The following is an 18,263-nucleotide window of genomic DNA, read 5'->3' as shown; positions in this document are numbered from 1 at the left end:
GACTCCTGTTAATGAGACGGCCTCCTTGGGCCTAAGTCCCCATCTCTTAAGGTCCTCTGAAACCAGGATGTTCTCGCACCTGAGAACCGGGCTCTTTGTCCCGCAGCAGTACATCAGTGCATTTGCTCCCAGACCAGGGCTCTTCGCCTAGGATCCACAGAGTCTGTGCACCAATATGTACCATTCACACACAAACACACACACAAAGGCCACACAACTTTTCCAAAGATTGCATCCTTAATCGTAAACATAAGAGCTGCTGCAGTTAGGAGCACAACCTGTGTACTTTACAACTGAGCTCCTAAAATCACAGGTGGTCACTTGATCACTGTAGCTGTCTGGCACTCGAGACACAGCTGTGATTCTGGGGGTGAGTCTTGGTCTCCACAGCCTACTCCTGAGGGTCTCTCACAGAGCCTACTGCTGAGTCCTCTACCCAACTCCACTCTAGCATGACTCCACAAGGGCCTGCTCTAACTGGGAATAGCGAGATATGGGGGAGCTCTTCCAATAGGGCCAACTTCCACACACAGGATCTTTGTCAACCAGGGAGCCTAGGTTCCCTGTGGTCCACATGCTGCTGCCACTGTGTCTGGACGCAGACAGACAGTGATGGTTAGGTGATACACAGGTCCTTCACTAATCACAGGAGAAAACGATGATGTACAAAACAGACACGGTAAAGACCACAGAGATCCACCTTGAAACAACAGAGTATAACATGTGAGAAAACATGACATCCAAGTACAGAGAGCAGCATTATGGGGTCATGATAGCCTTGTCACATGCACGCTGCAGCATCAGGCACTTGATCTCACACAGCCAGTTACACTGCTGAGCACCAGCAGCTGCTGACAAGCGGACACCCTAGCATACTGCCAGTGCCAGCTCTGTACCTCTGTTCTCAGGCTGTGAGGAAGGGGTGCTGGTCCAAAAAGCCATTGGATTAGATTTAAAAAGGCTAAAATTAAATCCTAGAAAATAAAGAGTATTTCATTTTTGAACATTTTGAGAATTAAAATGAATGCAATTTTAAGATATAAAAGCCAGATTCCATCCATTTACACCAGTGTGGCTGTCCCACGCATCCACCTATCCTATCCCAAGGCTTTCATTCTTTGCTCATTGCCAGATTGCTCAGTGGCCAGATTGCCTTACCTAAAATGTGAGCATGCAGTACCGTCCAAGAACATAAGAATAGTAACTGCAGAACAAACTTACTGAAACCACCAGCTTCGAGTGAACCCTCACGATTTGAGTGCTAGTGGCCTTAAGCTGGACCCAGTGCTGAGCTGAGTTCTTGTGCTCTGCTGACAGACATGTCTCCCTGAAGCTGACATCTCCTCAACAACGTGTACACACGCTCTCTGCTGCTGCTGAACACTCACCACTAAATTGGTTTAGGGAAGAAAACAACCCACACAAACATATTTTGGGAAGGAAAAGTGGGGAGGGAGAGAGGGGGAAGAGGAAGACAAAGTCTGCCTCATCTAAAGACCAAGTGCTTACCCTTTTCTGGAGTTTTAAACGTGTGGCTGGTTGAGAACTGCTCCTTCAGAAAAGCAGGAGAGGTGTTTTTGACTTTGCCATCAGAAGCTGATTTGAGATCAGAGTTCTGTGACTCCTGGCGACCACCAGGTTCCACTTTTCTCTCAGATCCACTCTGGGCTGCAGAACTGGCTTCACTACTGTTATTTTTCAGAGGTGTGTTAAAACTAAATCCAAACAAAGATCCAGTAGCTGAACTGTTGCCAAATGCAAATGGTTTTGACTTCTCACTGCTAAAAATGCTTTTAACAGACTCAGAACCAAATACAAACTTTGGGGGTGAAACCACTGCTTTTGTTGTTGGTTCAGGGGTGCCAGACACCCCGCCAACTTCTGAGGTTGTGTCTGATGCATCATCACCCTGAGACAAATCAGTTCGTTCTCTGGTGGTTTCTTCCAGCACAGCGACAGCCATTTTCCCACAAGGTGACTCCCTGGGAGTGGCTGAACGAGCGACGTGAGGTGTTATCAAAAAATCTTTTTCTTGGGCCACTTTTGCTTCATCAAATATTTTCTTAAACGAGTCTGCAACATCCTGTAGTTTAAAACGAACAGCTAAATGTTCTATTTTTCTTTCTCCATCTGCAAAATCACATGCAGTCCACACCCACACTCTTTCGGTCCCTTTCATATTTTGCAAAGTCATGTCTGGAGTTATTCTGTGGTTGGCACAAAGTTTTAATACCTGGTCCCTTCTCATCACTATACGAACTTGCTTGTTTTCATAATTCTGTAAAATCTTTATATCGCCGATGCCTCTTTCTTTCCACTGACCAGCATCTTTATCATACCTGTAGAGTTTGGCTCTGTGACTAAAAACAACTTGTTCATTTTCCTCCCCACTGGACACCTCGACTAGATCAGGCAAAGGGACAACAGGCTCAAAGTGCTGTCCGTCTCTCTCCTCCTCCTGAGTGACATCGGAGTCTTCGTCCGTGCCCACTGAGGCCCCACTCTGATTCAACTTGCCAGGGGACTTGGACGGGCTCAGAGCAGACTTGAAGCTGAAGTTAAAGCCGGTGGTCGACTCGCCAAAGCGGAAGAGGTTTTTTCTTACGGGGCTGCTGGCCAGTGGGGAGGCGTGCACAGAGCTGCTGCTCACGCTGTCATCCAGGGCATCCTCCCTGAGGTCATAGTTGTCCCACTCCAGGGTGGGCCCAGTGGTCTCAGTGTTTGGTGCGCCACTCACATCTGCAGCAGTGGTAGCTCCTGCTCTGGAATCCTTACTCTCTTCATCACTGACTTTTGTCTGATCGTTTGTCAAAAATGTTTTGAAATCTTTTAGCCCACTCTTCATTTCTTCCGCTCTCTGTATTAACTTGGCAGCCCTGCCAGTATCCACAAGCTTATGGGGAGTCTGCAGGGGAATGTCTAACAGAAGTCGCTGGCATTCCTCAAATTTCTGCTTGAATTCTTCAGCCAGTTCAGGTGTCTTGAATTTTGCTGCCAGCTGCTCGAGTTTGGCATCGCCATCAGAAAAGTCACTGGCTAACCACATCCAAGCCCTGTCCGAGCCGGAGAGGGGCTTCAGGTGCATGGTGGTGGTGATCCAGTGGTTGGCACACACCTTTAGCACCTGTTCCCTCCGCATCAGCATCCTCAGTTTGCCGTTGACTTCATTTTTGAGGATTTTTAAGTTCCCCAAGCCCCTTTCTTTCCACTGACTTATCTCAGCATCAAACCTAAATAATTTCACCCGCTGTGAGTAAAGAACTTTCTCATCTTCCTCTCCTGTGACCAGCTCCACTTTCTCAGGCATCTGGACGACTGGTTCAAAATGGATGTCGTCACTGTCCTCAGTCTTATAGGCATCATCATCTTTCTCAAGGTCAGCACAAGCGTCCACTTTATCAACTAGTTTACTACTTTGTGATGAGAATAACTTCTCTCCAGCACCTGAAAATCCCTTGAAATTGGGGTCTTTTTTGCCAAACTGAAACCCTTCTCCTGAATTTGACTTGGCAAGATCTGCAAAGGTGAAAGTGCTGCCAGTCTGACCAAAGACCACAGTACTCCCGTCTTTCTGACCACCAGTGTCCTGAGCCTGACCACCAGTGTCCTCTCCAAAGGACTTTTCAGTAGTCTTCTCCTGATTTTCTGTCTCCTGAATGCCAAATTTAAACCCACCAGCAGACGCAGGGGAAGAAAAACTAAATCCTTCCTTTGCTGATTTAGAGTCTGTATTAGAAGAACTCTGAAATTTAAATGAAGGTGCATTTTCCTGATCCACGTGCCCAAATTTAAATCCCTGTTCTGCACTGCCGAACTTAAAGGCTTTTTCTGAAAAGTTACTCTTAAATCCTGTTCCTGTCTGACTTGCACAGGAGTTACCTGCCTCAGCTGTGGAGCCCACAGGGAAACTGAGAGGCACTTCAGCAGCAGGGTTCTGGGTTGGGTTAGAGGCACCACAAGCCACACATTTTGGAGAACTTCCTTCATTTCGTATCAAGCAGACATCGCAATCCCACTGTCCCTCCTTCTTGGCGAACAGCCCCTCAAGTCCACTCTTTGGAGCCTTGACTGTCTCTGAAGAAGCAGGTGCCGGAGCAGCAGAAGCTGGCGGATTCTGACCTGGGTTCTGACAGGCCACACACTCGGCCATGCTGGCCTCATTTTGCACCGAGCAATCCCACTGTCCTTCCTTCTTGGTGAAAACGCCTTCAAATCCACTCTTTGGAGTCTTGCTTGTCTCTGAAGTACCAAACTTTAACGAGGCAGGTGCTGGGGCAGCGAAGGCAGGTGAACTCTGTTTCCGTGGAGTCTGACAAGCCTCACATTTCACAGAACTTCCTTCATTTCCTATCAAGCAAACACTGCAATCCCACTGTCCCTCCTTTACTGAAAAAACAGATTTGAAATCACTGCTGGCAGCCTTAGGAAGATCTCCCTGGCCAAATTTAAAGGAAGGTTGCTTAATAAGTGGAGATTCACTTTTGCTAGCAGGCTTTTTATTCTGACACGCAATGCATCGAGACACAGTGGGTTCATTTCTTACTAAACAAACACCACAGTTCCAGTGACCTTCACTCTTTAGAGTCACCAGTGCAGATCTACCAGGAGTATGTTCTGAGCCGGGTTTAGGAGTAGAGAGAGTTTCAACTAACGGTGGGCCGAGGAGCTCCTTACTGCCTGGGTTTAGATTCTGGCAGGATACACACTTCTTGGCAGTTGCCATGTTCTTCAGTGAGCAGCTGTTACAATACCACCAAGATCCTTCTTTCTTTGCAACCTGAAATTCAAAATTCATAGTTACACCATCAGATTTGTCAATATCCTTACTGTCATGACCTGTGGGTTCTTTCACAGTTTTCGTGGCCTGATGGGTGGTTGTGGCTACATTTGCTCCTGAGGCTTTCAACAGGCTCTGGGCCTCTTCAAACTTGCACTTGAAAAGGGCTGCCTCCTCAGGCGTCTTGAACCTAATGGCCAGCTGCTCTGGTTTGGGCGACTCGTCGGCATAGTCCACAGCATACCACACAAAGGACCTGTCTGAGCCGGCGTTAGGGGCAAGGGCCATGTCTGGGCTGATGTAGTGATTTGCACAGATCTTTAGCACCTGCTCACGTCTCATGAGCAGGCGGATTTTACCGGAGGTTTTGTGCCTAAGGATCTTAACATTGCCGATTCCACGCTCCTTCCATTCTCGGGACGCTGCATCGAAGCGATACAACTTTGCACGATTGCAGAAGAACTCCTCCTCATCCTCCTCGCCAGTCCTCACTTCGATCTTGTCAGGAAGAGGCACCACGGGCTCAAAGTGAGGGCCGTCGTCTTCCTCGTCCCCCTGTGCGCTTCCCCCGTCAGCATCGTGACCCTTGCTGGCCGGCTCCGTAGCAGGCACTCCGAACACTGATTTCCCTGGGCTGTAGAAAGTAAACATATCATCACTACGTCGAAAACCAGAATTCTTTGGCTGATTTGTACCCATGTTCTCAGTAAATGAAATTCCAGGCACATTTTTGCTTCCAAAATTGAACGTATTTCGAGGTCCCATGTTTTGAGCAGCTTTTGGTCCACTGTACCCATCTCCCTGCAAAGGTTTATCTGAAGTCAGCAGACCTAATAGGCTTTCATTATTGTTGTAAGTTGTAGCAGGGGGCTGTGCCACAACCTGTGGTGAGGAAAACGTGAAGTCACCATCATTTGACTTGAAATTTGAATTAAATTTGAAAGGAGTCGGCTGTGTTGTATGTGCAGGTGCTGCCAGAGATGGCCTCATTCCTTCACCAGGCACCGGCTGAACAAAACTGGTTTTTCCAAATTCTAAAACCTTAGGTTCTGCAGATCTTGAAGCATGTGCTGCAAGTGGAGGTTTTGTAAAATAACCTGGTTCTGGCAAAGGTGGATTTGTGCTTGTTTGTTGAACATTGTAATTAAAGTAATCATCGCCCCTGGGTGATAGAATTCCTGTCGCAGGAGACTCAAAACGCAATGGGGGGCCATACATGTCTTGAGAGAACATGCACGCTGATGAGCTCTGCACGGGTGGTGTGTGCATCTGCTGGGGGTAGCCGTAGACGTGCTGCTGAGGTGGAAGCCTGTTCATGCCATAAACTGGCCCCTGGAAAAAGACAAAGTGAAAGCTTTTGTAGGCTGTCTATAAAACTATAGCTTACCTCGATACAAACCAAATCTCATGAACCTCAAACATGCATATAAATATACCACTAGAGCATACACTGCGTTCTTAAGAGAAGACATTGCTACAAGGACACTTACAGCTCTAGTTCTCGGCATGACCCAAAAATTGCCTTAACCAAAGACAGCATCTTACACATCTAATTATACCTTCCTGACTCCTAAACGTGGTGTCCAATGATGTTGATAATGATGATGATGACGATGAGCGCTGACATTTGTTAATGTGCCACCTAGGCATAATTTCAAGTTCTGTACACACAGGATCTCATTTAACAATTCTCAAAACCCTACAAACTAAGGCACTAGTATCATTCTATACATAAGGCACAGAGAAGTTAAGAGCCAGGGCCTGGATGCACCCAAACCCCAGTCTCCGCCCGGCTCTGCTTGGGCTGGTCTTCATGGACACTTAGTCACAGTGCCTAGGCCTGCGAGTGCCACCCACGGTGCTCCAAAGAGTGCATCACAGTCCTGCCTCTGTCACAACCAGATGATGAAGCTCCCACCACCACCACTCCTGTTCAAAAATATTCTAGATGTTCATACATATTGTATTAAAATTAGATAACTAAGAAACATACCTTCTCTATCCAGAGAGAAATTTAAAATAGCTATACCTCATGGGACATTTAAGTTTTAATGTTGAATTACTTCTTGAATTAATTTGTAGGAAGCCTGGACAATTAAAAAGGAGATATTTATAAATGTATAAATTATTCCTTTGTTACCTTTGTGGGAGTAACATTAGCTGCTGGTCTGAGTAGATACTGAGTATTATATGCTGGTGACTGACTATAACATACTGAATGGCCAGTAGTTGCAACTAAAAAAAAAAGAAAAAAAAAGAAAAGAAAGAAAACACTGTTAAAAAAAGTCTATGCTGCAGGGTAGTACTATCTAGGCAAGAACTATAAATACAAAAGCAGCAGAAATCAAAGATTTAACTACACAGACTTTTAAAACTTTACTATACATCAAAATACACCAAAAAGATGATTATCAAATGACAAACCAGAACAACTGCCAAGTGTAACACAGGAGCAGTGAGGGCAGCAGCAGGTTGGCACCAAGAGAGCCCCCACAGCGAGCACCAGGAGCTAAGAGGAGTGGTGGGCCCCCTTCCTGAGAAAGAGGGGCTCGATGTGAAGACACAATCCTGCCACATCAGGAATATAGGGGAGACACTGGCCACAGGAAGGACTTAAGGAACCAAAACATATGTGGTGGCCTCAGGGCCACATTTTTGAAGTGAGGCTTGAAAATCTGCAGAATGACAAGGTTGCATTTTATACTTAAGCTAGCAACAACATTCAGGTCAAAAATCACCTGGCAAATTCACATAAAGGATCTCAAAAGTAACACAAAATGTGCTTCTTGGTGTAATAAACAGGATACAACATGACTAACACTTGAACTGGTGCCCAAACTATTTGCCCCACCTGCTTTGTGTGCATGTGTGTTACCAGAAAACCAACAACTAGAAGACACTCCTATTGATGGTAAAAACAACCAACAGCCATTTGCCTGATCTGTTCTATGAAAGTTTTACCAGAAAACAAAACAACTTAAAAATCATTTATATCTTTACACAAGGAGGAAGTGGAAACTGAGACACAAGAGGTGCTGAGCAGCTGACTCTGGAAAGTCCTGCAAAGGCCCAGTGAGGGTGAACCAGGCCCAGTGAGGGTGAACTGCGTCTACACAGTCCACAGGGTACCACAGGGTACTGTGCTCCCTGCACAGTAACACAGAGGCAGCGCCACTGGAGAAGCCCATAGCTGAGCAAGGAAACTAATGCGCTGCCTGCAGGGGCTCCTCTGAAACATTCCCAGGAGAAAATAGGCAAAGAACACAGAACAAGTGGATGGATATATATGGGACAAGAATTGTAACATGTGAAGTTTAACTAGTGACTTTATCACTGAGACTGAAAGAAACAGTTCAGATGTCTTATAAACCTACCCAAAAAAATCTTATAGAAAAAAAGCACCAAATGAATAGGTAACTCATGAAATCTAAGTGTGCTGAACATTCCTAGTATTAACAAAAACAAAAATTTTAAAAGCTGATATTATTTTTGCTTTTAAAAAAAGGATTTAATAAACTCGTAATAGTTAATAACTGGCAAGAGTGCGGACAGACAGGCACTACCAGATCCTGGAGGTAAAAGTGTAAAATTGGCACAGTTTTTCAGGAAAAGCAATTCCCCAACACAAGAAATCTTATAAAACCCTGAAATCCTAGGACTGTGTTCATGGCAATAATTACAACACCAACAACGGGAAATAAAAACCAGGAAGTAAAACTTGTAGAGCTTCCATGTGATGGGGCCCTCGTGTTCATTAATGGTACCATCAAAGAATACTGAGTAGAAAAATGCTAAGAACTTAAAAGTAGTATTTAAAACACATGCTTACTCATCTCTGAACAAAATGCTAATATGGTGAAAATCTCATTAAAAATTCCTTATGAATACAAAGAGAAAGGACCAGAAAAAAATGCTCCAAACTGGTAGCAGAACTCTCCGTGACATGATTAGTTTCCAGTTTTCTTTACACTCGTCAGTACTTTTGAGCATTTCCTTATTTGAGCTTATTGATGGTTTTTAGTCATCTACTGTCAGTAGACAAGGGCCACCCTGGCACATCTGGGCCTTCACTAAGAAAACCATCTGTGAGTTCAGGAGGGTGGTCAGGAGCTGGGACTCTTGGCTCGAGCCAGAGCTGACTGTGACTGTCAAGCAGCCCACTGGTGTCTCCATTCCTCTCACCTGTCAAGTGAGGGTGTGCTGCGTCTACACAGTCCACAGGGTACTTGCAAGAATAAAATAAGACAACATGAACGTTATGTTCAGATGTGTGTTTAACAACCAGAAGACCTGTTATGCACATACAAAGAAGAAACAGAACTTGTGACCCACAAGGTGCCCAATGATAACCACACAGCATCCAGAAAGCCTCAGAGGAAGCCAGATATGAGCCTGTCGCCGCCAGTCAGGTTCCACATGGTGTATGGCACCTTAGGCAGTCAATGTTTAAATCTGGCAGGCTCCTCACATCCACACCTATGACTGATAGCATTAGTGAGTCTGACTTCACAAAGATCTTCTCTGTCACCTGTTGCACTTGAAGGACACTGTCATGAGAAGACAGCAAGCTGCTCTAAGGAGGACCCTAGGGACCATCACTAAGGTACTAAACTAGGTCACACCATTTCCAATCTTTCTTTTGAACTAAGTGGAGAAGATTCTTGAGAGTCCCTTGGACTGCAAGGAGATCCAACTAGTCTATTTTGAAGGAGATCAGCCCTGGGATTTCTTTGGAAGGAATGATGCTAAAGCTGAAACTCCAGTCCTTTGGCCACCTCATGCGAAGAGTTGACTCACTGGAAAAGACTCTGATGCTGGGAGGGATTGGGGGCAGGAGGAAGAGGATGAGATGACTGGATGGCATCACTGACTCGATGGATGTGAGTCTGAGCGAACTCTGGGAATTGGTGATGGACAGGGAGGCCTGGTGTGCTGCAATTCATGGGGTGGCAAACAGTCAGACACAATTGAGCGACTGAACTGAAGACCAATTAATCTAATTACCTCCATTTCAGGAATCTCACGTGAAAAACACCTGTCTTCATCATCACTCTGGCTGCCTGGGGGCACGTGGCCTGAAGTCAGAGCACCAGAGTCTGAAGCCTCTACCAATAATGACGTGTGTAATAATGGGTGTCACCTAATCTTCCAAGCCCATTTCATCTAAACATGGGAATTCATAATGGTATCTCCCACTTTGGGTTACTGTAATTGAATGAAATCACATACACAACGCACCTGGCACACAGACAACCCAGAGGGCAACTGCCTGTACCCTGTGGTTCACTGAATGTTTACTGCATACTCTAAGTAAATGCCTAATGTGCACACACACCCCTCACACACATAAATACAATAACCATGTGATATAAGTATTATTTCTATGTTTCAAACAGACAAACTGGCTCAGAGAGCTAAGTAAGAGTACAACCTAAAAATCCACTCTGCCCTAGCTCAAACTCTCTCCTTCCATATACAAAAGATTTCCCAAGACTGTCAGACCTCTCAGAATGTCATAAAAATAATTCCCCAAAGTTTAATTTCATAATTAGGCAGCTCTTAATGAATTAACCATCAGTTAACATTTTTCCAATATAAGGCATAGTTCCAGCTCAGTCTCAGCTCCTCTGAGATGTGCAGTCAAGGGTTCTTTAAGCCTTTACATAAACAGGATCAGATAAAGCTTGTTTTGTTTCTGGAGTTATAAAAATCTTGGTAACAACAAAAAATAGCTTAAGCAACATATAGATAGACAAAAACATGTAATAAATTAAGGCATACAGACAAGGTGATTTCGCAAATTTCCTAAATGAAGGAGGCAGCACTACAGTATCGTCACTAACACCTGGGAATATTCAGTTGCCAACTCACCTGTCAGTGGGGCCCCGTGAAAATTCTGTGACCCCTGATAACTATCAGGCACTGGGTCTGGTCCATAACTCTCTGGAGGCCAACGATGAGGGGACCCTGAGCTACTGCTATTTAGTTTCAACTCCTGCATTTCTTTCTGTTGGAAGAAGAAAAACAATTTTAAGCATTATATCATGGTGTAAACAGTGCTAGAGCAAATTTAATATCTGATGATACCTTTTCAGAGAGTCCATTCTCCAGTCAGATCTGAGCACCAGGTGTTGACGTAAAACATGATTCTTAATTTCTTAAAGCTTGTTTTTTGCTCTCATTCTTTTCCCTCCTTAGTATCATTACCGAATCCACTCAATCTAGTCAGCTCTAACCTAAAAAACGGATTCATCTCCCTTTCCATTCTACGTTTACTTCATCTTTCTAAAGTTCTGTTCAGGACTTCCCTAATGGTGCAATGGATAGGAAGTTGCCTGCCAATGCAGGGGACATGGGTTATATCCTTTTGCTCCAGGAAGATTCCACATGCCTCAGAGCAAGTAAGCCCTCGAGCACCAACTACTAAGCCTTCCGATGACAGCCAGTGGTTAGGGATCAGACAAGAAAAAGGCAACACCTCCCCAACCCCAGAACCTACAAGGCAAGTACTTTTCAGGAACAAGTTATAATAAGTGAGGTCAGAGACAGATCCAGCATGGCTACCCTCTTCTTCTACAAGTGTTTCAGATGAAATTCCTTGGCAGTCTAGTGGTTTAGGCTCAGTGCTTTCACTGCTGCAGCCCTGGGTCTAATCCCTGGGTGGGTGGGTGGGAAGGGGATGGCAACCAAGATGTCCGCAAGCCAGGTGGTGTGGAGAAAAAAAAAAAAAAAGTATTTCAGGAATAAAAACTTCCTGGGAAAAAAAAGACCCTTAACTATTAAGGTCAAAAATACATCTTAAAATTTCAAACTAAATAAAATTTTCCCCACTCATCCATCTATACTGTATCTAGTCCAGATGGTATATATCTAAAAATAAGAAATGAATGGAATCAGCTGGAAAATTTAACTGGTCACCACCAGCATCTGGACCATAGATTTAAACATCCAATTAAAGATAAAAACATAATGTTAAAACTTGAACAACTAGAACACGTGGTGAAAACTAGTTTTGACAAGTCTCACTTTATGGATGAGAAGACAAAGAGACAGAAAGCTAAGCAAGTACCTGACCCAAAGGCACACAAGAACACCATGTAGGTGCCAGAAATCTACATGGTTAGCATGTAATATCATGAAGGTCACAATTATACAAAATTAACACACAAAATCTTTATGCAAATTCAAAAGTGTAGAAAATACAGGTTTCAAGATTTTCCTTGCCATGATTTTAGAAGCATGAATGATTTAGTTCTTGTCAATGAGCATGAAACAACTTACTTGTACTTCCAATTCCAAAGAAGTAAAGTTCCTTTGAGTGCTACAGTTGAGGTCACTTTCGTAAAGTTAAAGCACAATCATGTACAGACACCTGCGTCTTTACATAATTAGGTCAAATTCATATGAAGTAATAAAAAGATAAAGAGACTTTTTAAAGTTTAGACCACTTGTGAAGTCTTAACTATAAATGTGATATACACACTAGTCAGTCTGAGCTATAATCTCACAAACCAAGGTATGAAGACTAGAGCTCGCTAGTTCACTCTATCATTGGGGACCTCCTCTATACTGGGAACAGGGTTATGGTTTGGATATGAGTTGCCATCTTTGAAAGATTCACATCTTGTGGAGGATAAAGACACATAAGTAATTTCAAAAAATAAGCTAATGTCAAGACGGAAGCATGTAAAACACAGTGTGACTCTACAGTCACGCAGCAGAGGAACATCTGGAACAGTGTTAGAAATGAGTGAGAAAGTGGTCAATGAGGGAATCTTGGAATAAGATAGGCACAGTTTAGAAAAATCAAGGCATTTACCTTAATGGCCTCCACTTGTTGGCAGATCATTTTCAATAAGCAATTTTGATCTTCTGCCCACTGAGGTGGTGTTTTGGGAGAATACTGAAAAAATAACAATGAAACAGTATTTAAAACATCTAGAACACACATTCTGCAGTAAAGTGACTCTTCTCTTTTCACTTACCTTACAACTTCTATTTGGTGATGGAGAGTATTTGGTGGGAGATGAAGTTGAGTGTTTTATTTCTGAATCTGCATTTCGTACAGACCCATTTTTATGAAGAGGCGCTCCTTCACTGAACTCATCGAGCTCCTGCATGACTAAATTAAGCATCTCTTTAACAGATTCCAGGGGCACAGGCAACTAGAAATAAAAGGCAACAATCAACATCTTTAGTTTGCAAAATCACCAACAGAAGAACTCTCAAATAAAGATTTTTTTATCTTACTAACTTACATTTTCATACTTCTGTGTGACAAGCACATTGTACTTTATGTAACAACACACAGAAAATGCTGTGCAATCTAAAGTCTCCTAACCCTCAAGTCCATGCTGTGTCTACCTCTCCTGATGGTGGCAGCAAAGGCAGAGCAATGTTAACTGGGGAGTTTTTCCATGTGAGCAAAGTCAGTCACTGATTTTGAATGAGAGGAGAGGAGAAACACAGATGCTGGCATGCACCAAACATAACCCTAATCCAAGAGCAGCAACATAAACTCATCAATAAAACAGGTGGAAGGTTGAATGTCAGTGAGGTTAATCCCATCACAACAGCCTCAAACTGCTGACAGCCGGGGAAAGGTGGTCACAGGAGACAGTGACAAGGGGAGAAACATCCCGAAGTCATGAGCAACCACCTGATTTCATTAATATGTTTAACTGCCAAGTCCACACAGAACTAGTCTTAGTGGCAACATTTGCTGAATACATCGCCAGGTAACAAAAATAAATGCCAGCCTTTTCTAATTCTCCAACAAGCATTTTTGTAATGTTATAAACGTAAATGTTCACATTTAAACACACACACACAAAATAAGGCAAAGTAATACTAATTAAATAAACACCCCACTTCTGTGCATTAATATGGTATCACTAAGCATTTTAAAAATTACCAAAATATAAAATCAAGGCAAAATTCCTTATCGCCTAATTATCAATAATAAGAAAATACAATCTGCAACTTACTTTCTTAACTACCGACAGATTTGAATCACAGTCATCTAAAATCTTTATCAGGTAGTCCCTGGTCTTTCTCAGGTAATTTTTGCATTCTTCTTGTTCTTCAGAAGAAAGCACATCACTATCAATGTCTTCTGCTTTTCTGTGAAAAAGCTATACACAAGAGTGCTTTATGAAGCAATTATGTTTTAAAAGAAAAACCCTTTAATTTAAAGTACCACACTACTTACCAGTGCAAGATTCCAATAAGAAATGACGTTATTAATAGATTCAAAAGCAGCCATGGCATCGTCTATATTTCCATTAACTACATCCAATATAGCGAATGTGATGCGTGCTTCATCTTCGTATTCCCCAACTTCACATGCCTAAACACATTGGGTAACTTTCAGTCAAGCTGCCTCTACCCAGAATATCAAACCCGAATATTTCCCAAGGATTTTGCACGATCTAATGAGATCAGCATCTCAATGTTCTTCTCTGCCATGTTGCATCTGTGACAGGCAGTGGACTTAGAAAACAAGACTACCATTCAATAGTTGGGCAATTAATATAAGCAGTTTCTACTTCCATTTCCTTATTTAAAAACTAGAAGCCCAGACCTCCAGCTAGTTCACGATGGGATTTTCCGTTACCTGAATGTCTGCACTATGGAAATGCCTGAACAGAGGGTCAGCAGGCTCAGGGATGCTGCTCTTCTTCTTGATCATCTTCAACAATGGCAAAACCTTTTTCCAGTAATGAACACTTCTGCCTATGTATTCTCGTTGATCATAAAAAGAATTAAGACCACTGCCCTAAAATACAAAGTTAGAAGCACACAAAGAGACACAAACGAAGATTAAAAAACTCACTTGCAGATGCTCTGAACAACTGGCTAAAATTTCAAATCCTAGGCAAAATAGAATCTCAAAAGTCATATGCTCACCTTTCCAAATTCTAGAATAACTAAGCACTTTACCATCAGCACTCATTCTAGACCCAACTTTGACACAACTCCAACGACACTACCCAATCAGGCAGCCTATTCTTTTTTCCTGAAGTTGCTATAGGTGCCACAGAACAGACCTCAAATATTAAGCAAGGTCTATAATGCCCTTACCTATAGAGCCTTGTGCCACCAAACAGATAAAAAAATCTTCAGGCTGGTAACTTAACAGCTAATACCTGGTAACATTTACTGTGCTAGGCACTGTTTTAAGCACTTACATGCAGTGGCAAGATTGTAAAAATACATTTCACCTGACACAATATGAACACACTACTACTGTTTTTAAACAAAAAAACATTCAAGGTCAAGTATGTCATGTAAAAAAATTAAGGTAATGTTCTTACAAACTGCTCCACTTCAGTGAACTCACCGTTTTCTGAAGGCACTTTGCCCAGTGCACGAGCAGAGCAGGCTGAAGGCCAGTTTTTTCCTGGCCTCGTAGAGTGTTTATGTCACGCTGAACTAGAAGTCGCAATTTTGCTGAGGTCCCAGGTCTAAAAAAAGTTTTATTTAATGAAATTGATTTATAAACATGCAGTTCAACACTTACATGTATGTTAATCATCACATGATAATTAAAACTTTACATGAGCATTAAGTCCCTGTGCAGTTAAGTTAAAGGAATTTTTTTTTTAAACTACTTACACTGCTTTTCTATGAATTAGATTACAAACTGCATCCCACCATGCTTTCTGTCTTTCTGTGCAAAGCTGTTTACACACAGGCAGTGGCAAGCACAGAGGCTGATAGAAGCTGCAGTGAGAATTAGACTTTTCCTTTAACTGTAAGTGGCTGGTATATATTACTCCAAGCAGAAATACCTGTTTTATTTACAAAAAAAAAAAATCAATTTAGGGGAAAAAAAAAAACCAAAACAGTATTCATGGTATTTAAGTTATTAAAATCTATGCTTACTTCAAGATCTAAAATACATATTGACTCAGGTGCATTTGTTTCAAGTCTTGAGGTTTCCTGGGGTAAATGATGAAAAAGCTGTTTCAGCCATTTTCGAATTGCAGGTAAGGTAGGCAATGAATCCCACTGTAAGCCAAGCCAGGTGAGGTGTTGAAGACTACCATTATGTGCCCTAATGGCACCTGAAATAAAGCAAAAAAAACCAAAAAAAAAACAGCTTGAGGTTTCGGAAATTTTTGTGTGCCATCAGTTTTGCCAACATAAAAAACTGACTCATAGTAATATTAAATGTAACTTAATGTTATAACTGCTTTTCAGTATCAGAGTACAGGGAAAATCTATAAGCAAAGTCTAGTGTTCTTAATAAAAAGAGTTTTGATGGAAAAAGTTCTTTTGAAGGAAAAAAAAGAGCCTCACTAGAACTCAATAAAACAAAATCTACTGACAGAGGTCAAATAAAGAATAGCCATCTGGTAATAAATCTTGAAACAACAGATCTTCCTTTCGGTAAAGAAATATGAAAACAGTGGGCTATCACTACATTAATAAATTAAGAAATTCAATACTAAAAAAGTTTATGGGCTTCCGAAAGCATAAAAGAAGAGCAAGCTTTCTGGTAATACAGCAATTTGCGAGACAAACACGTCCATAAACTTTATCCCAGTAATTATGTTTTTAGGAATCTGTATAGAAAAAGAAATGGAGACACCTAAAAATTGTCATCAGTATTTTTAATGTAAGTGAAAAAACTGGAAACAGCTTCCAGATGGAAACTGGCAAGTACATTATAGCTATTTCATTAAAAAGATTGTATTAGCATCAAAATGATACTTAGGAGAGAATTCATGACACCAATCACTTGTACAGAACTATTCAGAAGAAAAGCACCTGCTACCATAACCACTACCAATACCTCATATTACCCTCCCCCCATAAACCCTAAAAGTAATTCAGAATAATATTAAGTCATTATTTCTGGATAATCCCCCTGTTGCTATTATATATCTCCTGGTGTAAAAGGATTAAAATGTAAAGTGTTTCCTTAGGAAGATACCACTTACCAACATCATATCTAGCCAATTCATCAGGATCCGGTTCTTGTACATCAATGCTTCCAATATCATCATTACCAAGGAAAGAGCTATCCTTAGGTAACTGACGAGAAAACAGAGCGTCGTACAAAGCTGACTGCCCACTCCTGTTGGCAAAGGATTCTACAACCTCTTTTAAAAAGTCTTGCTTGTCACGACTTAAGTTTAGCAGCATATGCCCTGAAAAACAAATTATTTCCATCATTTAAAAGACACAGATTAAAGTTACATCTCTCAACAGTTTCATTCACTTACCCTAAGGGGAAATAACATGACATTCTCAGAATGAACCCTCCAGCCCCAAAACCACAGCTGGACCCAAAAGGGTGCTGATGTGAAAAATGAATAAACTATAGGTGTCAAAGCATCTGCGTCTATGTGCTAGAATAAAAGGAAAGGAAAAAAATGTGTGTGAAAAATCCCAAAAGGATTTCCTTTTGGAAAAGTGTGGGATTCAAGTGGCCAAAGGAGAACAGGATCAAGCTCAAATTTTCTGTCCTGATACACCAAATTTCTAAATCTGGCTGGTCAGAATCATCCTTTAAAGAGATTAAAATTTTTCTGTTTCAGTTCTAGACTTCCACTCCCAGAGATTATGATTCCACAGATTTGAACCTATTTTAAAAACACTCCTTGGATGAGGTTCTAGTTCACATTCTAGTTCTAGTACACATGGATGTGCCTTGAAAGCACTATGGCTTTTCAGGTTTATGGTTTCAATCAGGCTGTTTGAAACAAAACAAAACAAACTTTTTTCCTGTAATTCTGTTGGCCAATCAGGTTTCGTTACTACCAGACAATTATCTCTTTAAAAATTTGCAGAGAGAAGCTCAGCAGGCCCAGATCAAAGACAGTACAACACAGTTCATTTTACAAACTGTGACCCTCTGCAAAGGTAGAAGGGAGATCTGAGAAAAAAACAAAAGATCGCTTCAAGGACTCAAAGTTTGTCTCCTACAAAGAAGTAAGCTGTGGGGCAGAAGAGCCTTGACCCCAGCTTATAGCTACTTGGATTTAAGATCATTTCCTAACTCTTAATGAAGGCCCTTCAACTTTACATCAAAACTGTCTCTTATAGAAACATTTCCCTACAGAGCCTTCAGTTCACTGTTTGACTCACTGGCTACCTGAACACTTTCAAGTTTGTGCCTTAGGAAAGCCAGAGAGTGTAACAGACCTTTAGGATCCAACCCAAATAGTAAGAATTGGGAATAAATCTACAAATTCCAACAACCTAACAGAATGTGAATATACACCTTCTGTCTTTGTTTCTAAGTTGTCAGCTCCTGAAGAGAGAGATCCCTAACTTTTTTACCTTTTATCCCCAGTGGCTAGAAAACCAATAACTTATTCTTAGGTCAAGAAGTGCTGTAAAATGTTCTGGATGGAGATTCTAGCAGCTAGATTAAGGATGGGTTAAGGAGTTTCTCCACACAGGAGCAAACAATATTTGTTCCTTTTAAAGAATATTTTTTATCATTTACCATTTTTTATCATTTGTTCTCTCC

At 41.9% G+C, this 18,263-nt stretch overlaps 1 protein-coding gene across 2 annotated transcripts in view; it reads right to left on the bottom strand.

The window, feature by feature from the left end:
- The window catches only part of LOC147363231 (E3 SUMO-protein ligase RanBP2-like), a 61,918-nt gene that overhangs the window by 14,618 nt on the left and 29,037 nt on the right, over positions 1-18,263 (bottom strand). Inside the window, exons 9-21 of one of the 2 annotated variants that reach the window (XM_086326688.1) lie at positions 16,726-16,935; positions 15,665-15,846; positions 15,395-15,570; positions 15,120-15,243; positions 14,394-14,555; positions 13,989-14,126; positions 13,765-13,911; positions 12,763-12,942; positions 12,597-12,680; positions 10,649-10,784; positions 6,918-7,012; positions 1,510-6,109; positions 897-974 (exon numbers count right to left, since the gene is read on the bottom strand). In XM_086326688.1, the coding sequence (XP_086182814.1) occupies positions 897-974; positions 1,510-6,109; positions 6,918-7,012; positions 10,649-10,784; positions 12,597-12,680; positions 12,763-12,942; positions 13,765-13,911; positions 13,989-14,126; positions 14,394-14,555; positions 15,120-15,243; positions 15,395-15,570; positions 15,665-15,846; positions 16,726-16,935 (6,312 nt within the window). The remainder of the gene's footprint in view (positions 1-896; positions 975-1,509; positions 6,110-6,917; positions 7,013-10,648; positions 10,785-12,596; positions 12,681-12,762; positions 12,943-13,764; positions 13,912-13,988; positions 14,127-14,393; positions 14,556-15,119; positions 15,244-15,394; positions 15,571-15,664; positions 15,847-16,725; positions 16,936-18,263) is intronic. The other variant, XM_086326689.1, reaches the window with a different exon arrangement.

This window comes from Bos grunniens, chromosome 11 (genome assembly GCF_055505025.1).
Source record: "Bos grunniens cultivar Pamir isolate PY7600 chromosome 11, Bosgru_T2T1.0, whole genome shotgun sequence".
NCBI lineage: Eukaryota > Metazoa > Chordata > Mammalia > Artiodactyla > Bovidae > Bos > Bos grunniens.
This window is presented reverse-complemented; position numbering and strand designations above follow the sequence as displayed.